At 38.6% G+C, this 24022-nt stretch overlaps 1 protein-coding gene across 6 annotated transcripts in view; it reads right to left on the bottom strand.

Annotated features, from left to right (window-relative positions):
* The window catches only part of MAP3K5 (mitogen-activated protein kinase kinase kinase 5), a 244162-nt gene that overhangs the window by 164924 nt on the left and 55216 nt on the right, over window positions 1–24022 (bottom strand). For 4 of the 6 annotated variants that reach the window (XR_002521757.2, XM_003898125.5, XM_031667401.1 and 1 more), the window contains exon 2: window positions 1088–1227. The exons of 1 other annotated variant lie outside the window; for it this stretch is intronic. Coding sequence is in view for 4 of the 5 variants with exons in the window: in XM_003898125.5 (XP_003898174.1) it covers window positions 1088–1227 (140 nt within the window). In the remaining variant the exon portion in view is untranslated. Of the gene's footprint in view, window positions 1–1087; window positions 1228–17841; window positions 22256–24022 lie in introns of those variants that run through there. One more of the 6 variants, XM_021937811.2, reaches the window with a different exon arrangement.

Below are 24022 nucleotides of genomic sequence, written 5' to 3'. Positions count from 1 at the left end.
GGGGCTTAGGGATTGCTCCAGGTCAAGGATTGCTCTAGGACAAAAAACAGACTTAGGACAATAGGGGCAAATCTCTTAGAACTGTTTCAGAGTATTCTGGAAAGGGATATGCCTGTCAATCACCAGCACAATGCCTGGCATGTAGTAGGTACGTTTGCTCAATGAAGTTCTGCAGATTTCTCAAAGACAGTCACACATGCTTTAAATACTCAGAATGCAAAATGCTATTGACATTTTTTTGCATGAAATATGGGTTAGAGATACTCATAGAACAATTGCTAAGTCATTAGTAATATGGTTCAGGATTCTAGAGCTCAATGTCGCAAGGTTGGCTCAGATTTGGGAACTGGAAGACAGAGCTGAGAAAAAGCCACATGAAGCTAGCTGGAAGTTTCACAAAAGAAATGGATGATGGCAAGCACAGCATGCGTTTCACTGAACTGTGGGATGCTTTTCAAAGAATCATACAGTGTAAAATCACTTGGCCTTGCAAAAAGCATTTTAGGCAAATTTTTTTGGACGGAGGAAATGCCTTTATAGCAGTAAGTTCCTATTACTGGAGAGAATGACATTAAGACAGGTTGAATTTTGTAGACAAACACAGTAAGTTTCTCTTCCTTTTCTTCCATCTTAGTTTAAATCACACCCTAGTGAAAGAGGATGCCAACTATTTTGGTATACTCAGAGAGAATTTCTCAGAGCACTTTCAAGGAGGAAGTGTACTTTTAGTTAGGAGACCGGTGGGCACCAGGAAGCTCCCAAAAGTGACAGAGCATGAAGGTTTGACCATACCTTATGCAATCTCCCTTCTCCACGTCTGTGCTGATGACTTCCTATTAACACAGTCTCCTCCGTTACAACCATAAGTGAAACTCAGAACCCAATGTGAACTTTTTTCCTACTCATGTCATCAAGTTTCTACAGTGAATTCTCAATAAACCTCCCAATTTGACTAGTAATTGGTGCATACTGACCACACATATAAACGCCTTTCACAAATAAAAGCTACTTAAAATGTTTGGATGACAAACCGGTATCCCTGAAATGCTGATGCTAAAATGAAACATTCAGTAAACAAGGGAGGTACCTTCAGCGACTGCAGAGAGTCCGAGTTAGTATCACAGTAGAGGATGATGTTGTTGGCCATGCTGAAACTTTCTCTCACCCCAAGGTGGTAAAACAAGGACGGTTGCCGGAAGGCATCGCTCATCTCCACCACCGCAATATCTGCAAACAGAAAACAAAGTTCCCCAAAGGATGACACCCAAATAATGCCCAATCAGCACATTTTGGTTTTAATTATCTTAGTACTCAAAAGAGGAAATAAGGAAATGATAGGGATTTTCCCTCTTCATTTATCACTGAATTTTTAATTTGCAGCTCTACCTGGAAGCGGTTTTATAAAATGTAACAAACCTCCTTTTTCTGTTTTTAAGAGACAAGGTCTTGCTCTGTCACCCAGACTGGAGTGCAGTGGCACGATCGTGGCTCACTGAAGCCTTGAACTCCTAGGCTCAAATGATCCTCCCACCTCAGCCCCCTAGTAACTGGGACTACAGGCATGAGGCATCATGCCCAGCTAGTTAAAAAATTTTTTTAGAGACAGGGTCTTACTATGTTTCCCAGGTGGAACTCAAACTCCTGGCCTCAAATAATCCTCCTGCCTCGGCTTTCCAAAATGCTGGGATTACAGGTGTGAGCCACCACGCCTGGCCCAAACCTGCATTTTTTTTAAAGAAGAAGGAGATCACATGATTACTGGAAACTGAAGAGAATTTGTGATGGTGGGAAGCAGGGGCTACTGCTCTCTCATAAATTTCAACATTAAAACAAGTTAATTAAGGTTTCAAATAAGAAAACTTTTTTTAAAAAAAGCAGATTCATAAAAAATAGCAGTAACACATGTAAAATGAGACTTAAATAAATAAATAGGTAAGCTTATTAGTTAATCCAGAATTGGGTTTTAGAGTTAAATAACTAATATCTAGTAAGTCCCTGGTAAGTATAATCAAGAAAAAAAGAGAGAAAAAAGGTATAGAAAATATAACTAAGGGGAATATAACCACAGATGCAAATCCATCCAAGGCTCAAAGATGACCAGTAACAAGGTAGTAGAAATTTGATATCAAAAATTGACAATGTCACAAAAATGAAATTTAGATTAGTCTAAAACTCCTTTATGGCTATAAACAAAAATATGAAAGAAAAACTAACAAAATGTATCAAGTGTTATAAGACCAAGATCGTGAGTTTAAAATTTATTTGGGGGATGCAAGGATAGCTCAATGGAAAAAAGTCATCAGCATCTCGAATATGTTCCAAGTGCATTAATTAAAATTCTCAATCCATTTATCATTAAAAATAATTGCTGAGCTGGGCATAGTGGCACACACCTGTAATCTCAGCTACTCAGGAGGCTGAGGTGAGAATACCGCCTGAGGCCAGGAGTTTGAGGCCAGCCTGGGCAACACAGCAAGACCTCTAGCTCTAAGAAGAATAAAATTTTAAAATTAAAAAATAACTGCAAATTAAAAATATAAGGGCATTTCCATAACATAGAGAATAATACACATTTCATAACAACTTCCAACTTTGTGCATTTAGGTATTCTCATGAAAATCAGAAACAAAGGCTGTCAGCTATTGCCGCTACTTATTATATAATGGCTTTTTGAAAAATCCCAGCCACTGCAATAAGATTTCTAGAAAGTAAGAAGATATAATTCTAGAAAATAAAATACACAATTATCTCTATTTGCAGATGTTGTGGATGTCAACCAAATACCCCAACAGACTTAGCTGAATAGCTATTAGAAGTAATAATACAATTTAGTAAGGCATCAAGATGGAAAACTATTATGAAAACAAAGAGCTTCCTTTGTAATTGCAATAAACATTTCGGAAATATAAAACAGAAGCCATTCATAATTACGACGAAAATGTTAATATATAACAAATTTAAAAGGAGATAATTTGTTAAAAATATATGTAATATTTGAGAGATGAAAGGTTAATATCTTTATAAATCATCTCTTATGATCAATTTAAAATAACTCAGCAATGATAAAAACATTATGTTAGACAATCACACTATAGACATCAGCAAGCAAATTCACAGAAATTTAAAATGGTAAATAAACATATGAGAAATTATTCTTCATCTTGCTTCTAATAAATGCACATTAAACCAACTATAAAATGCCAATGTTTTGCCTAAGTGAGCAAAGTAAAGAAGTCAATGAAAATGCAGAGAAATGACACTTTTTTATGCTGTGGGAAGTGTAAACTTTCTTCTTTCTTTTTTTTCCTTTTTCTTTTTTTTTAAAGGCAGACAGTTCTCAGTTTGTTGCCCAGACTAGAGTGCAGTGACAAAATCATAGCTCACTGTATATGCACAGCCTCAAAATCCTGGGCTCAAGCGATCCTTCGGCCTCAGCTTCCTGAGTAGCTGGGACTACAGGTGTGTGCCACCATGCCTGGCTAATTTTTAAAACTTTTTCGTAAACACAGGTGTCACTATGCTGCGCAGGCTGGTCTCAAACTCCTGACCTCAAGCAATCCTTCTGCCTCAGCCACCTAAAGTGCTGGGATTAGACGCATGAGCCACCACACCCCAGCCAAGTGTAAACTTTCTAGGAGGCTTAAATCCTAAAAATTATGTACACTCTGACCCAATAATTCCATTCCTTGGAATTTACTCTGAGAAGATTATTTTAAATGTGAAAATAGATTTACCTGTCTGTCCATTGAAAAATTATTTTTTATGATAAAATGATGGAAAATATCTAAATACCTATCAGTAAGAAAATGGTTATATATGTATGTGTGTATGTGTATATATGTAATCATGAGATATATATATGTATATCATAATTTCAAATAATGGAATTTCATGTAACCAAAGAAAAAGAAAAATGTAGAAGAATACTTAGCAACAGGGGATAAATTCAAACTATATTAAGTAAAAATAAAAAGTAAAATATAATATACATACTGCCATGTATAGCATATACATTAAAAATACAATGTATACATTATAGTGAGTGCATTATGATGTTTACATTCTATGTACACATCCATGTGCATAAAAAATACCTGAAAAGTTGTACACCAACTTTTGTTGGTAATAGCTGTGTTATAGGGATTATGGATTATTTTATTTTTCTATTTTATACCTTCTATATTTCCCACAATTTCTATTATGAACATTGATTACTTTCACAATTTAGGAACCTATCAAAATATAAAATGAACAACATTCAAGACCTGTGTGACAGAATATAAAACCAAAGTGCAGCACATAAAAATACCGCAGATGCTTGAGAAGCTGTTTGGTGCAGAGTCCATCTTGTCTAATGGGCATGAAATTAGCATTAAACTTTGGTGAATGAGAAATCAATCAGATGAAACTGAGGTAAAAGACACAGAAGAAGTTTATGAAATGGGAAGACAGGTCAAAGGAGCTTCAGAAGGTTTTTTCCCCCCTCGAGGCTAAAAATGACTTAAGGACTCTTTAATACAAATAAAGAGTTTTCTTTTGGGGTCCTTAACGTTTCTGCATCAAAAATCAACACATGACAAAAGTGAGTCACTGCATCCTACCCACACAGCCCAGCTGCCTCCTGCACCCACACGGCTTCCTCCTCCCACAGGTGCCAGCCACTCAGCAGTCAATCACATTGCTTTAAAATCAAGAAGCAGCGTTATGTGGGACTGGAAGAAACCAAATAAAACACTTACTGATGAAAAATAAGAGACATGCAAAGAAAAATACTAGCTAAGTTAAAGTAATGAAAGGAGGGGATAAATTTTTCCGGAGAACTGACATGTGGAATTAGATGCTAAAATGAAATAAAAACACTGCAGAAAGTTTTCAGATTAAGAGAGAAACTAGATTTTTTTTTCTTTTTTTTTTTTTTTGAGATGGAGTCTCACTCTGTCTCCCAGGCTGGAGTACAGTGGCACGATCTCAGCTCACTGCAACCTCCACCTCCCGGGTTCAAGTGATTCTCCTACCTTAGCCTCCCAAGTAGCTGGGATTACAGGTGTGCACCTGCTAATCCATCCAGCTAATTTTTGTATTTTTAGTAGAGACAGGGTTTCGCCATGTTGGCCAGGCTGGTCTTGAACTCCTGACCTCAGGTAATCTGCCCGCCTCAGCCTCCCAAAGTGCTGGGATAACAAGCATGAGCCACTGTGCCCAGCCTAGATATTTAAAATAAATGGTGCAAGCAAAGTAAGGTATATTTATTACCTCTGAACACCTAAGCAGGAACAGATCCATTTCTGGATGCTATAAAGAATACTGAAAGGTGCTTACTGGTATAATTTTAAAATACAGTAATACGGTATAGTAACTTAGAAAAAGGCTGGCTTTTTTCTATTTCAAATTCAAATAAGTGACTTGCTCTAAGACATTTCTATTCTTTTCTAAATTTACTTTTTAATTGTCATACAGCAAACTTCATTCTCTTTGTCTCTGATGTACAGTCTAATGGGTTTTGAAAAATGCATATATACCAGCATAGTCATGATACAAAATGGATCCTTCACTCCCAAAATCTCTGTCATGCTCTCCTTTTGAGGTTAGTCTTCCCCGCACCCCAAATCCCAGCCCCTGGCAACCACTGATCTATTTATTGTTCCTAAAATTTTACCTTTCCCAGATTGTCACATAAATGGAACCATACAGTATGTAGCCTTTTGGGTTTGACTTCTTTGACTTAGCAAAATGCTTGTGAGATTCATGCACAGATGTCCACCCACAGGTTTGAGGACATTTGGGTTGTCTTCAGGTTGGGCAATTTTGAATAAAGTTGCTATTCATATACAAGTCTTTATATAGACATATGCTTTCATTTGTCTTGAGTAAAGACCTAAGAGTAGGATTACTGGGTCATAGGTAAGGGTATGTTTACCTTAATAAGAATATGCCAAGCTCTCCCAAAGTGACTGAAACATTTTGCATTCCCACCAGAAAAGCATGAGGAGCATCTCAACTGTCCAACATCTTTGTGAGCACTTGGTACTGTCAGTTTTTCTTCTAAAGCCAGTCTAATAGGTATGTAATGGTATCTCATTATGGTTTTAATTTGTATTTCCCTAATGACTAATGAGGTTTAGCATCTTTTCATGTGCTTATTTGCTATCTGTATATCTTATTTGGTTAAGTACTCAATGCTTTTGCCCATTTAAAAATTATTGTTGAGTTTGTTTTCTTACTGTTGAGGTTTGAATGTTCTTTATATTTTCTGAATATTGTTCCTCTGTCAGATATGCAATTTGCAGATACTGTCAGATTATGACTTGTCTTTTCATTCTCTTAAGTGTGTCTTTACAAGAGAAGAGTATTTAAATCTAATTAAGTCCAGTTCATCCACTTTTTCTTTAATGGATTGTGCTTCTGGTGTGGTATTGAAAAAAAAATATTTGCATAACCCAAGGTCACAAAAGTTTTCTTTTATGGGTTCTTCTAGAAGTTTTATAGCTTTACATTAAATTTAAGTCTATGAACCATTTAGAGTTGATTTTTGTATATGGTGTGAGGCATGGGTCGAGGTTCATGTCCTTTCTCCATTGAATTGCCTCTGCATTTTCAGCATTAACTTGCTATACTTTGGTGGGTTTATTTCTGGATTCTCTATTTCATGAAATCTATGTGTTTATCCTTTGTCAATACAACACTGTTTTGACTGCTGGAGCTTTATGGTAGCTACTGAAATCAGGTAGGTCAACTCTATTCTGTTTTCAAATGTGTTTTGGCTGTTGTAGTTGTTCTCTTTGCTTTCCTGTGTAAATTTGAGAATCAGCTGGCTGTTGATATCTATCAATTGATAGCTACAAAAAAATCCTGGGATTTTGATTGTAATTGTGTTGCATCTAAAAAATCACTTTAGAGAGAACTGACATCTTAACAACACTGAGTCTTTCAATCCATGAATATGGAATATCTCACCTGTAATCTCAACATTTTGGGAGGCCGAAGCAGGCAAATCATTTGAGGCCAGGAGTTCAAGACCAGCCTGGCCAACGTGGTGAAACCCTGTCTCTACTAAAAATACAAAAATTAGCCAGGTGTGGTGGCACATGCCTATAATCCCAGCTACTTGGGAGGCTGAGGCACAAGCATCACTTGAATCTTGGAGGCAGAGGCTGCAGTAAGCCAAGATCACATGACTGCACTGCAGCATGGGTGACAGAGCAACACTCTGCCTCAAAAAAAAAAAAAAAAAAAAAAAGAATATGGAATATCTCTCACTTACTTAGGTCGCCATTGATTTTTTTTCACCAGTATTTCATAATTTTAAACACATAGATCCTGCACATAGTTTGTTAAATTTATACCTAAATGTTTTCTTTTTTTGGTGCTATTATAGATGGTACTGTTTTTAAAATTTTCAAATCATAATTGTTCATTGCTAGTATATAAAAATACAATAATTTTTGTAGATTGATCTTGAATCCTGAAATTTAGCTGAACTCAGTTATAAGTTCCAGAAGCTTTTTTCATATATATTATTTTATATGTATTATTTTACATAGACAGTCATGTAATCTGCAACTAAAAGTGACTTTACGTTTTCCTTTCCAATTTGTATGCCTTTTGTTTTTTGTTTGTTTTTGCCTTGTTATACTCGCTAGGACTTCCAGTAACACATCACTGTTTAAACGGTAATATTTCATTACCTAACTAAAGAACATATTCTCTGTGGCTACTTCCTGACTCTGCTGGGTACCTTCTCAAAAGTAGTAAAATAAACAGGTGAAAATTATCTTCTTTGTGAAATGATCCTAAGACATATTAAAAATACAAATGAAGATGTAATTATAATAAATTAAACAAATGCCTAATACTCCAGAATTCCTGAGCCCCATTTATAGGAGGAACAGTTTATCCATTTCATTTTATAAACATATATTCAGTAGTCACTATGTGTCAGGCACTATATGCTTTTCAAATATTAACTCAATCTTCCTAATACCCCTTTGTGATGGGTAGTATTACTTCAGGACACTGAAGCAGAGAATGTACCTGTCAAAGATCAGCTAGAAAGTGTTGCCACCGGAATTCAAACCCAAGCAATCCAGCTCTAGAGTCCAAGCTCTTTTAACTCTTCACTGACTCACATCCTAAACTTACAGGAGACAGAAATTCACAAGTTCAGAACACAAGTGAGATGTGAAAATAGATTTGGGGATCAAATCATACCAGTCTTATTGTGTATTTTATGAGTAAATGCACTTAATAATTATCTAATTGAGTTGTCGTAATAATACTGTAAGTAAAACTGCCACATTTAGAAATTTAAGAAAGTTAGTCATTTAAAAGTATAGACAAAGACACAAAAATCTCCTACATTTTTACCTAAGGTGTAATTTGCCTCCCTGTTCCGATTGAGTTAATGTTAAATGGAGGATAACATGAGGTTTACCAGGGGTTTATTAAAGCATAATGAAATTTTTAGGGTAATAACATTAAACCATTAAGCTTAATTGCATTTTGGTTGTCAAATGGCAGTAGCTGGTAGTCTGTGGGGTTTTTAAATTGAATTTTTCCTTCATAATAGGGTATCTGTTAGTTAAATATCTCACATGAGTTGCTGCTGCTTGTGAAGAGTTGAGTTGAGTTGAAGGAAGATGTTAATTGGTATTTGCTGAAATTTAACCTAAAAGTCATGTCCTGGTAGAGTTTCCTAAAGACTCCAAGTCACTTTTCTAAAGTTTGGCAAGTAGATAACATCGGGAAACTGCAAAAGTCCTATTATACAGCTAGGATGGTTGCAATTTTCAAGAAGGACATAAGAATCATCTATCGTTGTAGCCTTGAATTGGTCACGGTTTGGCAATCCCTACTATAAATGACTACTCTTTCAGCTTCATCAGCCTGCTTTTAATTTCTTGTGTGTTATTTGGTAATTATACCATGTAAAATGATGCAAATTTATATCAACAGTATATTCTGGCCCATAATTTCCTCATCACTAAACTCCAATAAATGTATGCATGGTGATTCAAACATGAATCATTCTTATATTGCTAAAGCAAATTATACCTAACCTCTCCAACCCAGCCTTAATTTTCTTATTTGGTAACACTGTATTACACTGAAGTGTTTTGCTGGCTTTTTGTTGTTGTTGTTAATCCACTAAGTGAGGCCTGGTAGGGAGGTAATCAGAGGGATATTTTTCACTTTCAGAGGTTGACCTTAAAAAGAGTTGAGAGCCACTACACTTACAAAAGGAAAGGGAAGAGAGGAAAAGGGAGAAACCTAGTGGGGAGGGAGGGCAGAAGAGAAAAAGAGAAGAGGAAGAGGGAGGAAGAGGGAGGAAGAGTGAAACAGAGACAGAGGAGGGTGCAAAACGAAGACAGGTGTTATAATAACTAAAGATCCCTTACCCAGGCAATAGCTGCAAGAGCTCAGCTTTAGAGAATGTGAAGGCGGAGAAAGCACACATCCTTCGGAGGTGACCAGACCAGAAGGTCAGGACCTAGAGCCACGGCTCTCTGCCAGGAGGACACCCAGCCTCAGTAAACCACTCCACGGAGCTGAAGAGCTGGAAAGGAAACACTCCCATCTCCAGAAGAGTAATGAGCATGTAAATAACAGACAAGCTGTTCTTTGACTTTCACAGTTTGAATCCCAGTTACATTTCTGGATGGATGACGTCAGACAATACCTCAAACTCTCTGAGCTGTGGTTTCTTCAAGTATAAATTGGGAATAACAACACAGGTATTGACTGCACAAAACTGTTGTAAGGATTACATGTGTGCTAGGCACAGTAAACTCACCATGAATGGTAATCACATGGAGCCAGGACAAGAAATGCCCAGAGGAGACCCTTTGAGCAAGGAATCATTAAAATGTGATTGAAGATAATGCTATTATACAATTCAATACCTACTGATAAAGCCTTATATGAGTAATTTCTCATAGAAATGATGTTGAAGGCAAACTTTTGAAAACATAGAAAACCAACATAAAGAATTTCGACTTGATCCTATAATCAATGGATGGATCCATCCATGTCCATGGGTTTTGAGAAGATGTATGTCATGATCTAAGCTTTGCTTTGGAAAGATAAAACTAGAATTTGTAGATGGATAATAGACTACACAGACTGGGGGCTGGGGATCGTGTGGGAGTCATCCGAGAGAGTACGTCCCTCGACTAACACAGACAACATGTAGGGAAACCCAACAGCCTTCAGGGACTTGGTGTTTACAGGCAAAGAAAGAATTAAAGATGATTCTGCTTTGAACATGCATAATTAAGGATAACGATTTGCCATTAACATAGTAAGGGAGGTTTTGTGGTATTTTCTGAGACAGGGTATCACTCTGTCATCCAGGCTAGAGTGCAGTGATGCAATCACGGCTCACTGCAGCCTCCACCTCCTGGGCTGAAGCAATCCTCCTACCTTAGCCTCCTGAGTAACTGAGAGTACAGGTACACGCCACCATACCTGGCTATTTTTTTTTTTTTTTTTTTTAGAGACAAGGTCTCACTATGTTAACCAGGCTGGTCTCGAACTCCTGGGCTCAAGTGATCTACCCGCCTAGGCCTCCCAAGTGCTGGGATAACAGGCATGGGCCACCACATCTGGTCGCACTTTTTTTTTTTTTTTTTTGATAGGAGCTTGAGTTCAAATTGGAACACACTAAATTGGGGGGTGGGGTGTGAATATATTACTGATAGCAGTCCTTTTGAATCTCAGCAGAAAGATCAAAAACAGAAAGATGTAAGAATAACAGCAGGCCAGGCACAGTGACTCATGCCTGTAATCCCAGCACTTTGGGAGGCCAAGGTGGGTGGATCACGAGGTCAGGAGATCGAGACCATCCTGGGTAACATGATGAAACCCTGTCCCCACTAAAAATACAAAAAATTAGCCAGGCCTGGTGGCAGATGCCTGTAGTCCCAGCTACTCGGGAGGCTGAGGCAGGAGAATGGCGTGAACCCGGGAGGGCATGCTTGCAGTGAGCCGAGATCGCACCACTGTACTCCAGCCTGGGCGACAGTGAGACTCCAACTCAGACAAAAAAAAAAAAAAAAGAGTCACAGCAATGAGTGACCACTGAAACAGTGAATGTAGATGAGGTTGTCAACTTAGAGTACAGAAAGAAATGAGGCTTCCTGGACTCAGGAATTCCCCTTCTCGTTATATACCCAATAGAAATACAGATATGTGTTCATGTAATGAATGTTCATAGCCATAGTATTTGTAAACCATTAACAGCAGAAGAAATTAAAAAGCATGCTATCTAGAGACAATGAATACTATACAGTAATGAGCATGAAAAATCTACAACCACATGTGACAACATGGATGAATCTCACAAATGCATTGTTGAGAGGAGGAATCCAGATACAGAGGACTAGGCACCGTGTGATTCTGCAATATTAAAAGTCACAACGGCGCACACCTTGGAGAGGATGGGCCATGACTAAAGAGGGCTTAAAAGGGTCTTTTGGGGTGCTGGTAAAGTTCTACTTCTTGATCTAGGTGCTGGTTACTTCGGCATGTTTGCCTTGTGAAAATTAACTCATTTCTAATCGATTATTTTGCCCAGAATGTTAAAAGAGAATTGCATTAGCTTCCTGTGCCACTGTAACAAATTATTACAAGTTTGATGCCTTAAAACAGCAGAAATGTCTTCTTTCACAGTTCTAGAGGCCAGAAGTCCAAAATCAAAGTGTAGGCAGGGCCAGAGCCATGCTTCCTCCAGAGGCTCTAGAAGAGAATCAGTTCCTTGCCCCTTCAAGATTCTAAGTTTTCAGCATTCCTTGGCTTGTGATGTGTATGCATGTGGTGTCAAAATGCCCTCTGCCTCTTTTAAAAGGAACCTTATGATGGCATTTAGGACACACCCAGATGATCCAGGATTATCTTATCTCAAGATCCTTCACTTCATCATATCTGCAAAGACCTGTTTTCCAAATAAGGTACCATGCACACCTTCCAGAGTTTTGACATAGATATTAGGGTGGCAGGGGAGATGAGGGACAAATTTTAGCTTACCACAAGGATTATAAAGAAGCTGCATGATAATGAAGGTGACTACAACAGAACAAAAGGTGCTGAATACAAGATGAAGGAATGGAGGGAAGGAGCCCAAAGGATTCTCCAAAGACAGGCGAAGAACAAAAGGTGATTAACATTTTCCAAGGTCCATGGTAGGCACCTTTACAATCAGTTAAGGAAAGCAAGAGATCAGACAATATTCTAATGCGACAGAAAGATCTAAAGGTTTTTAGTGTTAGAATGGTGTACTTGAACATTTTTAGGACATGTGGAGATTGTATGCATTTTTGAAGTCAAGCTGAAAGAAAAAAAGAGAAAGATTTTAAAGGGGGTACTAATTAATAGAGGCTATCTCTACATTTTCAGATTAGACAGATGGGTTGGGTTCTATGACAGAGGAGAAAAGTCAACCATGGGGGAAAAGGGATACTTTAAAGGTAAGAAGGAGGGAAGTACCAGGCGCAGTGGCTCACATCTGTAATCCCAGCACTTTGGGAGGCTGAGGTGGGTCAGGAGGTCAGGAGTTTGAGACCAGCCTGACCAACATGGTGAAATCCCGTCTCTACTAAAAATACAAAAATTAGCCAGGCACAGTGGCGGGTGCTTGTAGTCCCAGCTACTAGGGAGGCTGAGGCTGGAGAATCACTTGAACCCAGGAAGTGGAGGTTGCAGTGAGCCAAAGTCACAGCACTGTACTCCAGCCTGGGTGACAGAGCAAGGCTCTGTCTCAAACAAAACAAAACAAAACAAAAAAACAAGGAGGGAATTAATTAATGGCAAAGACAAGGAAGTGATGAAGTGAAAGGAAGAACACCGATCTCCTCCTTCACTTCAGGTGGTGACTCACTGATAGATAGCCAGTGGTCAACAGAAAAGAAAGCCCTCTCCAGGGACAGCTGAAATAGGCCTGAGTGACATCATTGGAGATGTGCCTGAAAGTAGCACTACCTGAGTTTTTGCATGTCGTGACCCCAATTTGTCGTCTTTTTCACTAAAAGGAATTTATTTTAGCATTCCTTTTACTTGTGATAGTAACAACGCTTACAACTACAGCAACAGAAGCAAGATGTAAGCCTCATAAGTATCAAAAACATCATTTTTTGAACTCTTATCTGCCTACAATAGAGGTAAAGGAAAATATGAAAAGAGGGAAGATCTAGACTAGAATTAAACTTCATTCTGCTTAGTGGCCACAGGCAAAAGCCTTAAATACACATTAAAATCCCAATCTTACAAATGATTGTTCTTGGTCACAAAATGGACTGGACTAACAAAAACTCCAGTTTCAAGCACATAGTACTTTTTCCTTTTTGAGACAGGGTCTTGCTGTGTTACCCAGGCTGAAGTACAGTGCTCACTGCATCCTCAACCTCCCGGGCTCAAGCGATCCTCCCACCTCAGCCTCTCAAGTACTTAGACTACAGGTGTGCACCACTATGTCCAGTAAATTTTATTTATTTTTTGTAGAGACAGTGTCTCACTATGTTTCCCAGGCTGGTCTTGAACTCCTTGCCTCAACCAATCCTCCTTTCTTGGCCTCCTAAAGTACTGGGAATACAGGCATAAGCCACCACGCCCAGCCTCAAGCATACAGCATTTCGATGATGGTTTAGTAAGTGTTATTAAGGGAGCCCTGCAAATACTGTCACTGGGCTCAGTCTTCAAGTGAGTCCCTCATATCACTTCACAAAAAAAAAGTGGGTAAATCACAATTTATATCTTCTGGTGCATACCAACTACTTTATGAAGAGACATTTTCCTGATATGAGCATAGCAATCCCCTACATAATTTTGCTTATTAGAAAAGTACAAATAGGTTCTACCCAAAAAAGTGTTAGTCTCTTTCCAAGTTAAAATAGAGCCTGATTTATGCCTTAATGTTTTGTTTTGTTTTGTTTTTGTCTTTAAGTTAAAAAAAAAAAAAACAAACTTTTTTTAGAGCTGTTTTAGGTTTACGGCAAAATTGAGAGGAAAGTACAAAGATATCCCATATACCTGATGCCCTCACACACACACAGCCTCCCCCATTGTCAACATCCCCCGTCAGAGTGGTACATTCTTTACAACTGATGAGCCTACATTGATACATCATAGTCACAGAAAGTCCATAGTTTACATTAGGGTTCACTCTTGGTGCTGTACATTCTTTGGGTTTGGAAAAATTTATCATGATATGAATCCACCACTATGGTATCATAATTATAGTATCATACAGAGTATGATACTGTAACACCCTAAAAATCCTCTGCCCTAAAAATCCTCCAGGCTTTGCCTATCCATTAAAAAATTACGTTTTAATGTCATGGTAACAGCAATACAACAGGTCAATGACCTTCAAAGAGTATATAAGAAATGTATAAGTCAAAATGAACCATAAGGTTTATTATGTGACAGGCACATGCTATACATTATAAATAGAAATGGGTGCCGGGCACAGTGGCTCACACCTGTAATCCAGCATTTTGGGAGGCTGAGGTGGGCAGATTACCTGAGGTCAGGAGTTCGAGACCAGTCTGGCCAACATAGTGAAACCCTGTCTCTACTAAAAATACAAAAAATTAGCCAGGCGCGGTGGCACACGCCTATAATCCCAGCTACTTGGGAGGCTGAGGCAGGAGAACTGCTTGAGCTCAGGAGACAGAGGTTACAGTGAGCCAAGATCATGCTACCGCACTCCAGCCTAGCCGACAAAGTGAGACTCTGTCTCAAAAACATAAAAAAAAAAAGAAATGGGATAGGAGGCTGCTATGTTGGTAAAAATTTCTGTATCACCATGGCAAACCATTTTTCTCCTTGAAATGGTTATATTTCATAAAGGTGTGCTGGGTTTGAGTCTATATGCATACATTTAGATCTCTATAAACTCATTTTGTATAATACATTTCAGTCCTTAAGTAATCAATCTACTTTAATCAGATACTGAAAACGCTGCTCATGAATATATGAACAAGCTTTTGTAAAGCTTATTACAGTTTTACTGTGGTTAAGGTCTATGTCATTTGTTTTTTTGGTCTCTCATATTTAGTTTTAATTAAACCATCAAAGCTTCATTCATTTATGCTTCAGTGAAGTTCCCCAGGCACACAGAGTAGCCCTTTGTAACTTTAAGATTCTTATGGGAGCATCCTCCCTCACAACCCAAACCAATAATCTGCCTCATTTAATTGGCACTTGTTGAAGTTACGTAAGATTATAGGAGTTGATTTGTGATAATTTTTGAAGAAAATCAGACTGTTCCTCACAGATGTGGATGCTAAGTGACATACTCTTACCTAATCATCTTATACCTTCACAACCTCTTCACATGGAAAACAGAAAGAGAACAGGGAGAACTTCACATTCTCTGATGATGTTCAGTAGCAAAAATGGCTGTGGTAGTTTAACTCATGTTTGAGGTCGTTCTGATTTAGAGGAGGTATTTCTCACTCTGGCTAGAGGAATAACTGTCATTTATGTGAATTATGTTTACATAAACATTAATAGTTATTAAAGCAGTATAACATAGTGATACAGCAAAACTCAGACTCTAGAATATTCTACAGAAAAAATGACCTGAATTCCTTAACAAAAACATCACAGAGGTGAAGAAGAGATAGAAGTAGAAATTAGATATTAAAAGAGACTTTAAGGGACATAGTCAACTGTAATGTGTGGACCTTGGTTAGATTCTACAAAAGCAAACTTTAAAAAATCATGGCATTTATGAGGTAATCAAAATTTTGAAAACTGACAGGATATTTGATGATATCAAGAAATGAATCATTTTAAGTATGATAAGGTACTATGGTAGGAGTCCTTACCTTTTAGAGAAGAAAAATGTAGCATTATAGGCTGAGTGAGGTGGCTCAAGCCTGTAATGCCCAGCACTTTGCGAGGCTGAGGCAAGACGATCGTTTGAGTTCGGGAGTTTGAGACCAGCCTGAGCAACATAGTGAGACCCCATCTCTATAAAAAATGTTAAAAATAGCTGGGTGTGGTGGTGCATGCCTACAGTCCCAGCCACTCAGGAGCTGAGGCAGGAGGATGACTTGGGCCCAGGAGTTCAAAGTTACAGTGAGCTACGATCGTGCCACTATACTCCAATCCGGGTGACAGAGCATGAACCTATTTCTAACAAAAACAAAACAGAAAAAAGCATGGTAATTTCATCCTATGTTAAAACATAAAAAATGCTAATGTCTGGCACCACATGATGTATGAATTCTTTATCAAAAAAAGCATTATTTCACATGCCATGAAAATATAATTGTAAGCAATAAACACTACCATTATTGCTGTAGAAAGGAAATCAGCAGGTTTTTTTCTTTCTTTCTACTGCCGTAGAAACTAAATTAAATGAAATCCAGTTGCATACTACTTATGGGCAGAAATTGTTGCTCACCCTGGTAAGCAAGCCAGTTTGGAGGGTTTTTCCCTTGCAATTATGGCTGTCATTTCTTGTGGTCTTAAATTCCATTGGATCTAAGAAGTGTAGGTGAGGGCCTGGGAGCTCCACAGTGCTCCAAGATTCTTAATGTGTCAACAAATGGAAGCCTCTCACAGTCAGGATTCAACATCTCTAAAAGATGCCATACCCTTCCTTTTTTTCTACTCTGTTAAACTCACTTTCAACATGTAGTAAATAATTTCATCTAGTCAAAATGTGCAATGGTTTTTGTTCAAATTTATTTCTAATAGTATCTGTAATTCTGTTGACATGACAGATGTATACATGATTCTGCCAGTAAATAACTTCATTCCTAGCATACGTGTTGACATTCCATTTGAGTCCAACAATCCATTTAGGGGGGTTTAGACTTCTTTCTTGAGAATGATTAGAGGAAATGAGTAGGATTAAAACTATTCATTGCTAACTGATCTTTTAACTGCTGACAGACAGGTGGCTGGACTTTGCTGACTATAATTAAATAGTCTCCTTTTTTTTTTTTTCTTTCTTTCTTCCATTTGATTAAATCCATCAGTGAAGGAGCTCGCATACTCACTAGGAAAACTAATATTGTTGTTGTTTTAGAGACAGAGTCTCACTCTGTCACCCCGGCTGGAGTGCAATGGTATGGTCATAGCTCTCTGGGCTCAAGTGATCCTCCCACCTCAGCCTCCCAAGTAGCTGAGACTACAGGCATGCCCCATCACTCCTGGTTAGTGTTTTACACATTTTTTGTAGAGACGGTGTCTTGCTAATTTGCCCAGGCTGGTCTCAAACCCCTGGACTCAAGTGATCATCCCACCTCAGCCTCCCAAAGTGTTGGGATTACAGGTACAGATATGAGCCACTGTGTCCAGCCATGTTGTTATTTTTTTAATGTGACAAATTAATTTTACATATATATAACTTAAATGTGATTATATAAATGTCTCTTCAAAAGAAGGCTATCAACGGAGGCCAATATCCTAAGCAAATTACTGCACGTACAGAAAACCAAATTCTACATGTTCTCACTTATAAATGAGATCTAAACATGAGAGTACACATGGACATAAAAATAGGAATAGACACTGGGGATACTAGAGACGGGAGGGTAGGAAGGGGGCAAGGGTCGAAAAACTACCTATCTGATATTATGCTCACTACACGTGGGTGATGGGATCATTCGTACACCAAACCTCATTGACACTCAATTCACCCCGTAACAAACCTGTGCATGTATCCTCTGAAACTAAAATAAAAGTTGAAAAAAAGGCCAGCCACACAGAGATGAGACAGGCAACCAAAGACCCTCACCAGCCCCGCAATGGGGAAAATGAGATAAGCCTGCTGAATAGAGACAACAGACCAGAAAGGAAAGGAGAGGGCAGTCCCCGCCATGTATCACATACTAAGTCCCTCCAAGGAGCCCTTTGATGGCTTCTTATCACGCTGCCCAGGAGGCTCCAGTTTCTTCGCCTCAGCTTCCATCCATCACAGCACTGTGGAAGTAAGAACTCCCTTTACTCTGCTCTCCCACATGTTGATTTGAACACACTTGATTGTCTATTCTAAGCAAAGTACTGAGAAGGGGTCAAAGGAATCAGCACCAGCCCTTCACGGGCTGATACTCTTCAAGTGCAAGGGCTGGACATGTGAGCGGCAGAAGTGCAAAGTCAACTGAAATAGATGTAAATGTTCTTTGGGAGCAGAGGACAAGGAGTGGCTGATTCTTATAGGAGTAACGGAGAAGGCCATTCAGGGCAACAGCTTCACAATAAGCCTTGAGAAGTGGTAGAATTTCAGGACGCAGGGCCTGGGAAGAAGGGACATTCCTGGCTGCTTTGCAATTGCACAATATAGGAGTTTCTTTTTACCAGAAAAAATTGCTCCACTACCTAAGAATGGACATGTACACCACCACCCACCAAATGAGAAATGGCTTATCACTCTGCCCAGCTGGTCTTTCCACAGGAAGTTTAGAGGGGAAAAAAAATAAATTGCACAATCATTTTGTGGAACACTTTTCAGTAAAAACTTTTCTTATTAGGGAAGAGAGAAATTTCCTTTTACTTGTGTCTTTGTGCACTGTACCGTGCCCAACTAAATGCATCTTCTCCTGTAACGTATCACTTGGATCCCCCACTTCCCTGGTCAGAGGGGAGTTTTTCGGTCCTCTTCCTGGCAAAGCTCTCTCTACTTGAGACCTTATAGCTGCGGACCTGCTTGTCTGTGTACTCCAAGGGACCTGACCGTTTAACAGAAATACCCGGCAGAGGAGGCATTTGATGGTAAGGAGACAGCTTCTAATTCACATTGCTAAAATGAGAGACAAACAAACAGAAGACAACCTGTGGAAAAGGCTTCTGAATAATAATAAGAGTCTTCCAACAGGCACTCAGCCCAAGAGTCCACAGATCATCGCCACAGCAACAGACAGTATTTGGAGGCAATGAGGAGCACAAAATGCAGATCTGACAAAGGCATTAGCAAAATTAATTCATTTCAAGGAGGCTATATAAGCTCCTGAATTTGCAGCATTTGCTTCTATATGTAAATTAACCATCGGAAACAGAAAGAGCTAATGAGCCGAAGTGCTGGTGAGAAAAGTCAAAGTATCACATACAGTTAGCACTACTTGGAACAGATGGCTGACAGCCTGAGGAACCTGTAGCCACGTCAGCTCCAAAGCAGAGACCGGTTCAGTCATCAGCGCAGCCAATGTTCATGAAATCCCTACTAAGTGCTAGGTCCAAGGGATACAAAAGTCATCCAAACACACACACACGCACATACACACGCGCACACACACATACACACACACACACAACAAACACCCATGCACACTGGGTTCCTGCCCTCAGAAAGCTGATGATCCAGCAGGAGAAGAGACAATCAAATAAACGTACAAAAACAAATGCACACTGTGGTAAGTGTGTTGACAACATGACACAGGGCATTTTGAACAGTACAACAGACAGAACTGATTCGTCAGTGCACCTCCCCTAACAAAGTAATGGGGTCTGAAGGATATAGAAATAAAGGGATGTAGAAGTAAATGTGGCCTATCAGTAGTCAGTGCTGACCAGGCATTACAAATGACAATGGTGTCGCTCCTGCCTGCTACGCCTGGGGTATAGCTGGCTGGTGTCAGAATGCCCAAATCCATACTTGCTCTATGAAGCCCTGAACACCCTGAGCCCATTTCCTCACCTGTCAACCAACAATAACAATAGTCCCTGTCACAGACAGGGCTTAACAACAAAGAGGCATCAATGAACATCAGCCATGACTAGAGAGTGGGCCATGGGTTGGGGGGACGTCCCTTCACCCCTCACTCCCACCCTAGGGTACTGTCAATCACTTACAGACATTTTTCCTATTTCCTGTACTTATTTCCCATACTCTTCCTATTTGATAAACAGGAGGTATGGAATCAATAAGACGAATTTCATTCTTTTCAGTAGACCCTTTAGTGCCTTAAAAAAGTCTGAAGTTAAAGAGCATCTTCAAGAGAGGTCCTAGACCATATGGACACAACCAACATTTGCAGTCACTATTTTGGGGGTCTGAAGGGGGCAGACCTGGGCAGCTAATGGCAAGCCCCATAGAAGGTACAGAAATTTTCCAGCTGAATATATATTCCAGTTTGCTTCAAACAGTCTTAGATGTCTGTTATCCCATGATGTGTATGATCTCACTGTCATTTCTAGTAGATTCCCCCTTTCATTCTCAAGTGTCCTGGTTGGGCCCTAAGCAAGGGGCAGTTCCCACACCATTAGCCGTCCCTTCCATGGGCAGTGGCAGCAGGGGCCTGCAGCAGCCAAGAAACTCAGCAGGAGCCCCTCTTTACAGCTGCTACTCTAGGTGGCTTGGCCCCGGGGCTTTCACAGGATGAAGACCTCAGCCCCGCATGTTCTTCAAATTATTCTCAGACACAAGCTGCTTTTTCCAAATCTCCCAGCCAAGGTAATGAGAGAAATTTTACAAATGGCATGGAGTAGAATCAGACAGCTTTTAAACTCTAGCCCTTGCTCTTCGCGGTAAATTGCATTTCATCTTGCTGCGATTTTGCATCTTTTCTTTGGTCATGTTTTTTTTTGTTTGTGTGGGAGTGTGCACGGGTGGCTGGGGACAAGAGGAGGTGAGGTGTTTTTCCCTCCTTTTTATCTTCCCCCTCTTTCACCTTTAATCTTGGGTTTCCTTTTTTGGAATCCTACATCTTCCTCCAAGGGCTGATCTTTGTCTTCTTGAATTTCTGCTGTTTACTTACGATTTCTTACTGAAAAAATGCATGTCAGGTCAAGTTTCATTTAGACATCAACAAGCCAGGGCTGATTTTATAATGCAGACCACGTGTCCCCTGAGTCCTGGACTAAAAGTCCCAAATACTCTTTGGAAACTGGTTTAAACCAGGTGGCCATATCTGAAAGACTTCTCCCCAGCTCTTTCTACCTCCATGTGATTTATTTAAGAGCAAGGTTGAGACAATAAAAAAAAAAGAAAGATTTAAAAAAGGAAGAAATGTTACCTGAAATTCCATCATCCATAATGCCACCATTAACCAAATGACATTTTTCCTAGGATTCTTGAGTGAGCTTTTACGTTAGGTTACTTTTAGAAAAAGTGCTACACAAGTTATTTTCTTCAACTGCTCTGAATCTTCCATTTGTTCCCGTCATCATAAATAAACCAGACTTCTGAGAAGGAGCTTGAGTGCAAAATAACAAAGGGGCAATTTTCTGCCATTTAATTGGATCCTACTGCTCTGTACGAGAGCTAGATTTTTTACTTGTTTTGAAAATGAGGGTTACATTAAGATGGTTAATTTTTTTCACTCCTGGAGAGACTATTTACTTCTTCATGTTGAGTTCCCAATAGTTCTCAACACATTTCATTATAATATATGCACTTGCTTTCTATCAATAAGACTGTCTTGGTTGTCGATATAGACCATGACACTAGCAATGTAAGCCTCTTAACTAAATGTATGAAATAATGAAACTATATCCAGGCAAATGATAAACAATTTAATGGTTGACAACCCTCAAAAATATAGTATATTTAGTCCTCAGTAGCAAAGAACTATACATATTAAAATGACCTGTTATTAGTTAGTACACGGAGATACTAAGCATTTTGATATTTCACTGTAAGCATTTCCCTATACAATTTATTATGAATACAAATAAACATACACATGCCCATTTGGTATGGGAACAAATTCAAATTATTGGTTTATATATTATTAATTCAAAATTGAATTATAGATAATGTTTCAATCACAATCACTTCTAATTGCTAACTTCACAGCCGGAGAAGCCTGAATAAGATGTTGATAATTTGCAGTCAAATCAAAATAATGAAAGTGTTCAAACACCTACAAAAAAAAACCCTATAGCTAACATCATACTTAATGGTGAGAAACTAGCTTTCCCACTAAGGTGAAGAAAAGGGCAAACTTGTCCCCTCTCACCGCTCCTTTTCAACATCATACTGGAAATCCCAGCTAATGAAATAAAATGAGAAAAAAATAAAGAGTATACTGATGGAGACAAGAAATAAAACTTGTCATTGTTCACAGATGGCAGGATCATCTATGTAGAAAACCCAAAAGAATCAACAATAACAAAATCCCTCATAGAATTAATAAGCAATTATAGCAGGGTTTCAGGATTCAAGATTAATATGCAAAAGTAAATTACTTTTCTATATGCCTGCAATAAACAAGTGGAATTCGAAAACAAAAACACAATGCCATTTACATTAGCACCCCCAAATATGAAGTACTTAGGTATAAATCTCACAAAATATCGATAAAAACTATATGAGGAAATCTATAAAACTCTAATAAAAGAAATCAAAAAAGAACTAAATTGAGAGCTATTCCATGTTCATAGATAGGAAGACTCCATGTTGTTAAGATGTCAGTGCTTCAAAATTTGGCCTATATATTCAATGCAATCTCAAGCAAAATCCCAGCAACTTATTTGGTGGATATTGACAAACTGATTCTTAAGTTTATATGGAGAGGAAAAAGACCAGAAGAGCCAACACAATATTGAAGAACAACAAACTGACATTACCTGATTTCAAAACTTACTCTTAAGCTCTATAACAAGACAGTGTTGTATCGGCAAAAGACTGTAGAAATAGACATCGGAACAGAATATAAGGCCCAGAAATAGATCCATATAAACACAGTCAACTGATGTTTGACAAAGGAGCAGAGGCAATATAATGAAACAAGGATAATCTTTTCAACAAATGGTGCTGGAAAAACTGAACCTCTACATGCAAAAAAAAAAAAAAAAGAAAGATACAGACCTTACACCCTTTGCAAAAATTGACTCAAATGGATCACAGTCCTAAATGTAAAATGAAAAACTATAAACTCCTAGAAAATAATATAGAAGAAAATATAATTGACCATTGGTATCATCATAACTTTTTAGATACAATATCAAAGGCATAATAAAAGAATTATAAGCTGGACTTCATTAAAATTAAAAATTTCTGCTCTGCAAAAAACACTGTCAAGACTGTCAAGAGAATGAGAAGATAAGCCACAGACTGAGAGAATATATTTGCAAAAGACATATCTGTTAAAGAGTGTTAGCCAAAATATACAAAGAATACTTAAAACTAAAAAATAAGAAAACAAACAATGAGATTAAAAAATGGGCCAAAAACCTGAATGGATGACTCATCAAAGAAGACATACAGATAGCAAGTAAGCATATGAAAAGATGTTCATGGGGCCAGGCACAGTGGCTCATGGTTGTAATCCCAGCGCTTTGGGAGGCCAAGGCAGGAGGATCACTGAAGACCAGGAGTCATGGTAGAAGGATCAACTGTGCCCAGAAAGCTGAAGGCTGCAGTGAGCTATGCTCATGCCACTGCACTCCAGCCTGGGTGACAGAGTGAGACCTTGTCTCTAAAAACAAAAAGGAAAGAAAAAGAACAAAAGATGCTCAACATCATCTGTCACCAGGGAATTGCAAATTAAAACATTGAGACACCACTACACACCTATTCGAATGACTGAAATCCAAAACACTGACACCATCAAATGCCAGTAAGGATATGGGACCACAGGAAGTCTCATTCATTGATAATGGGAATGCAAAATGATACAGCCACTTTGGAAGACAGTCTGGCGGTTTATGATAAAACTAAACATACTCTTGCTATACAATCCAGCATTTGCACTCCTTGGTATTTACCCAAATGAATTATTATGTCCACACAAAACTTGCATACAGATGTGTATAACAGCTTTATTCATAATTGCTAAAACTTGCAAGCAACCAAGATGTCTTTCAGGAAGTAAGTGGATAAATAAACTGTGGTACAGACAGACAATTCATTATTATTTAGGGCTAAAAAGAAATGAGCCATCAAGTCATGAAAAGACATGGAGGAAACTTAAATGTACACTGGTAAGTGAAAGAAGCCAGTATGAAAAGGCTGCGACATTCTGAAAAAGAGAAACTATGGAAAAAGCAAAAGGATAAGTGGTTGCCAAGGGTTGTGAGGAGGGATGAATAGGCAGAGAACCAAGATTTTTAGGGCAGTGCAACTATACTGTAC

Source organism: Papio anubis, chromosome 6 (genome assembly GCF_008728515.1).
Source record: "Papio anubis isolate 15944 chromosome 6, Panubis1.0, whole genome shotgun sequence".
In the NCBI taxonomy this organism is placed as follows: Eukaryota; Metazoa; Chordata; class Mammalia; order Primates; family Cercopithecidae; genus Papio; species Papio anubis.
Note: the sequence above shows the minus strand (reverse complement) of the source record. Positions and strands in the feature narration are given on the sequence as shown.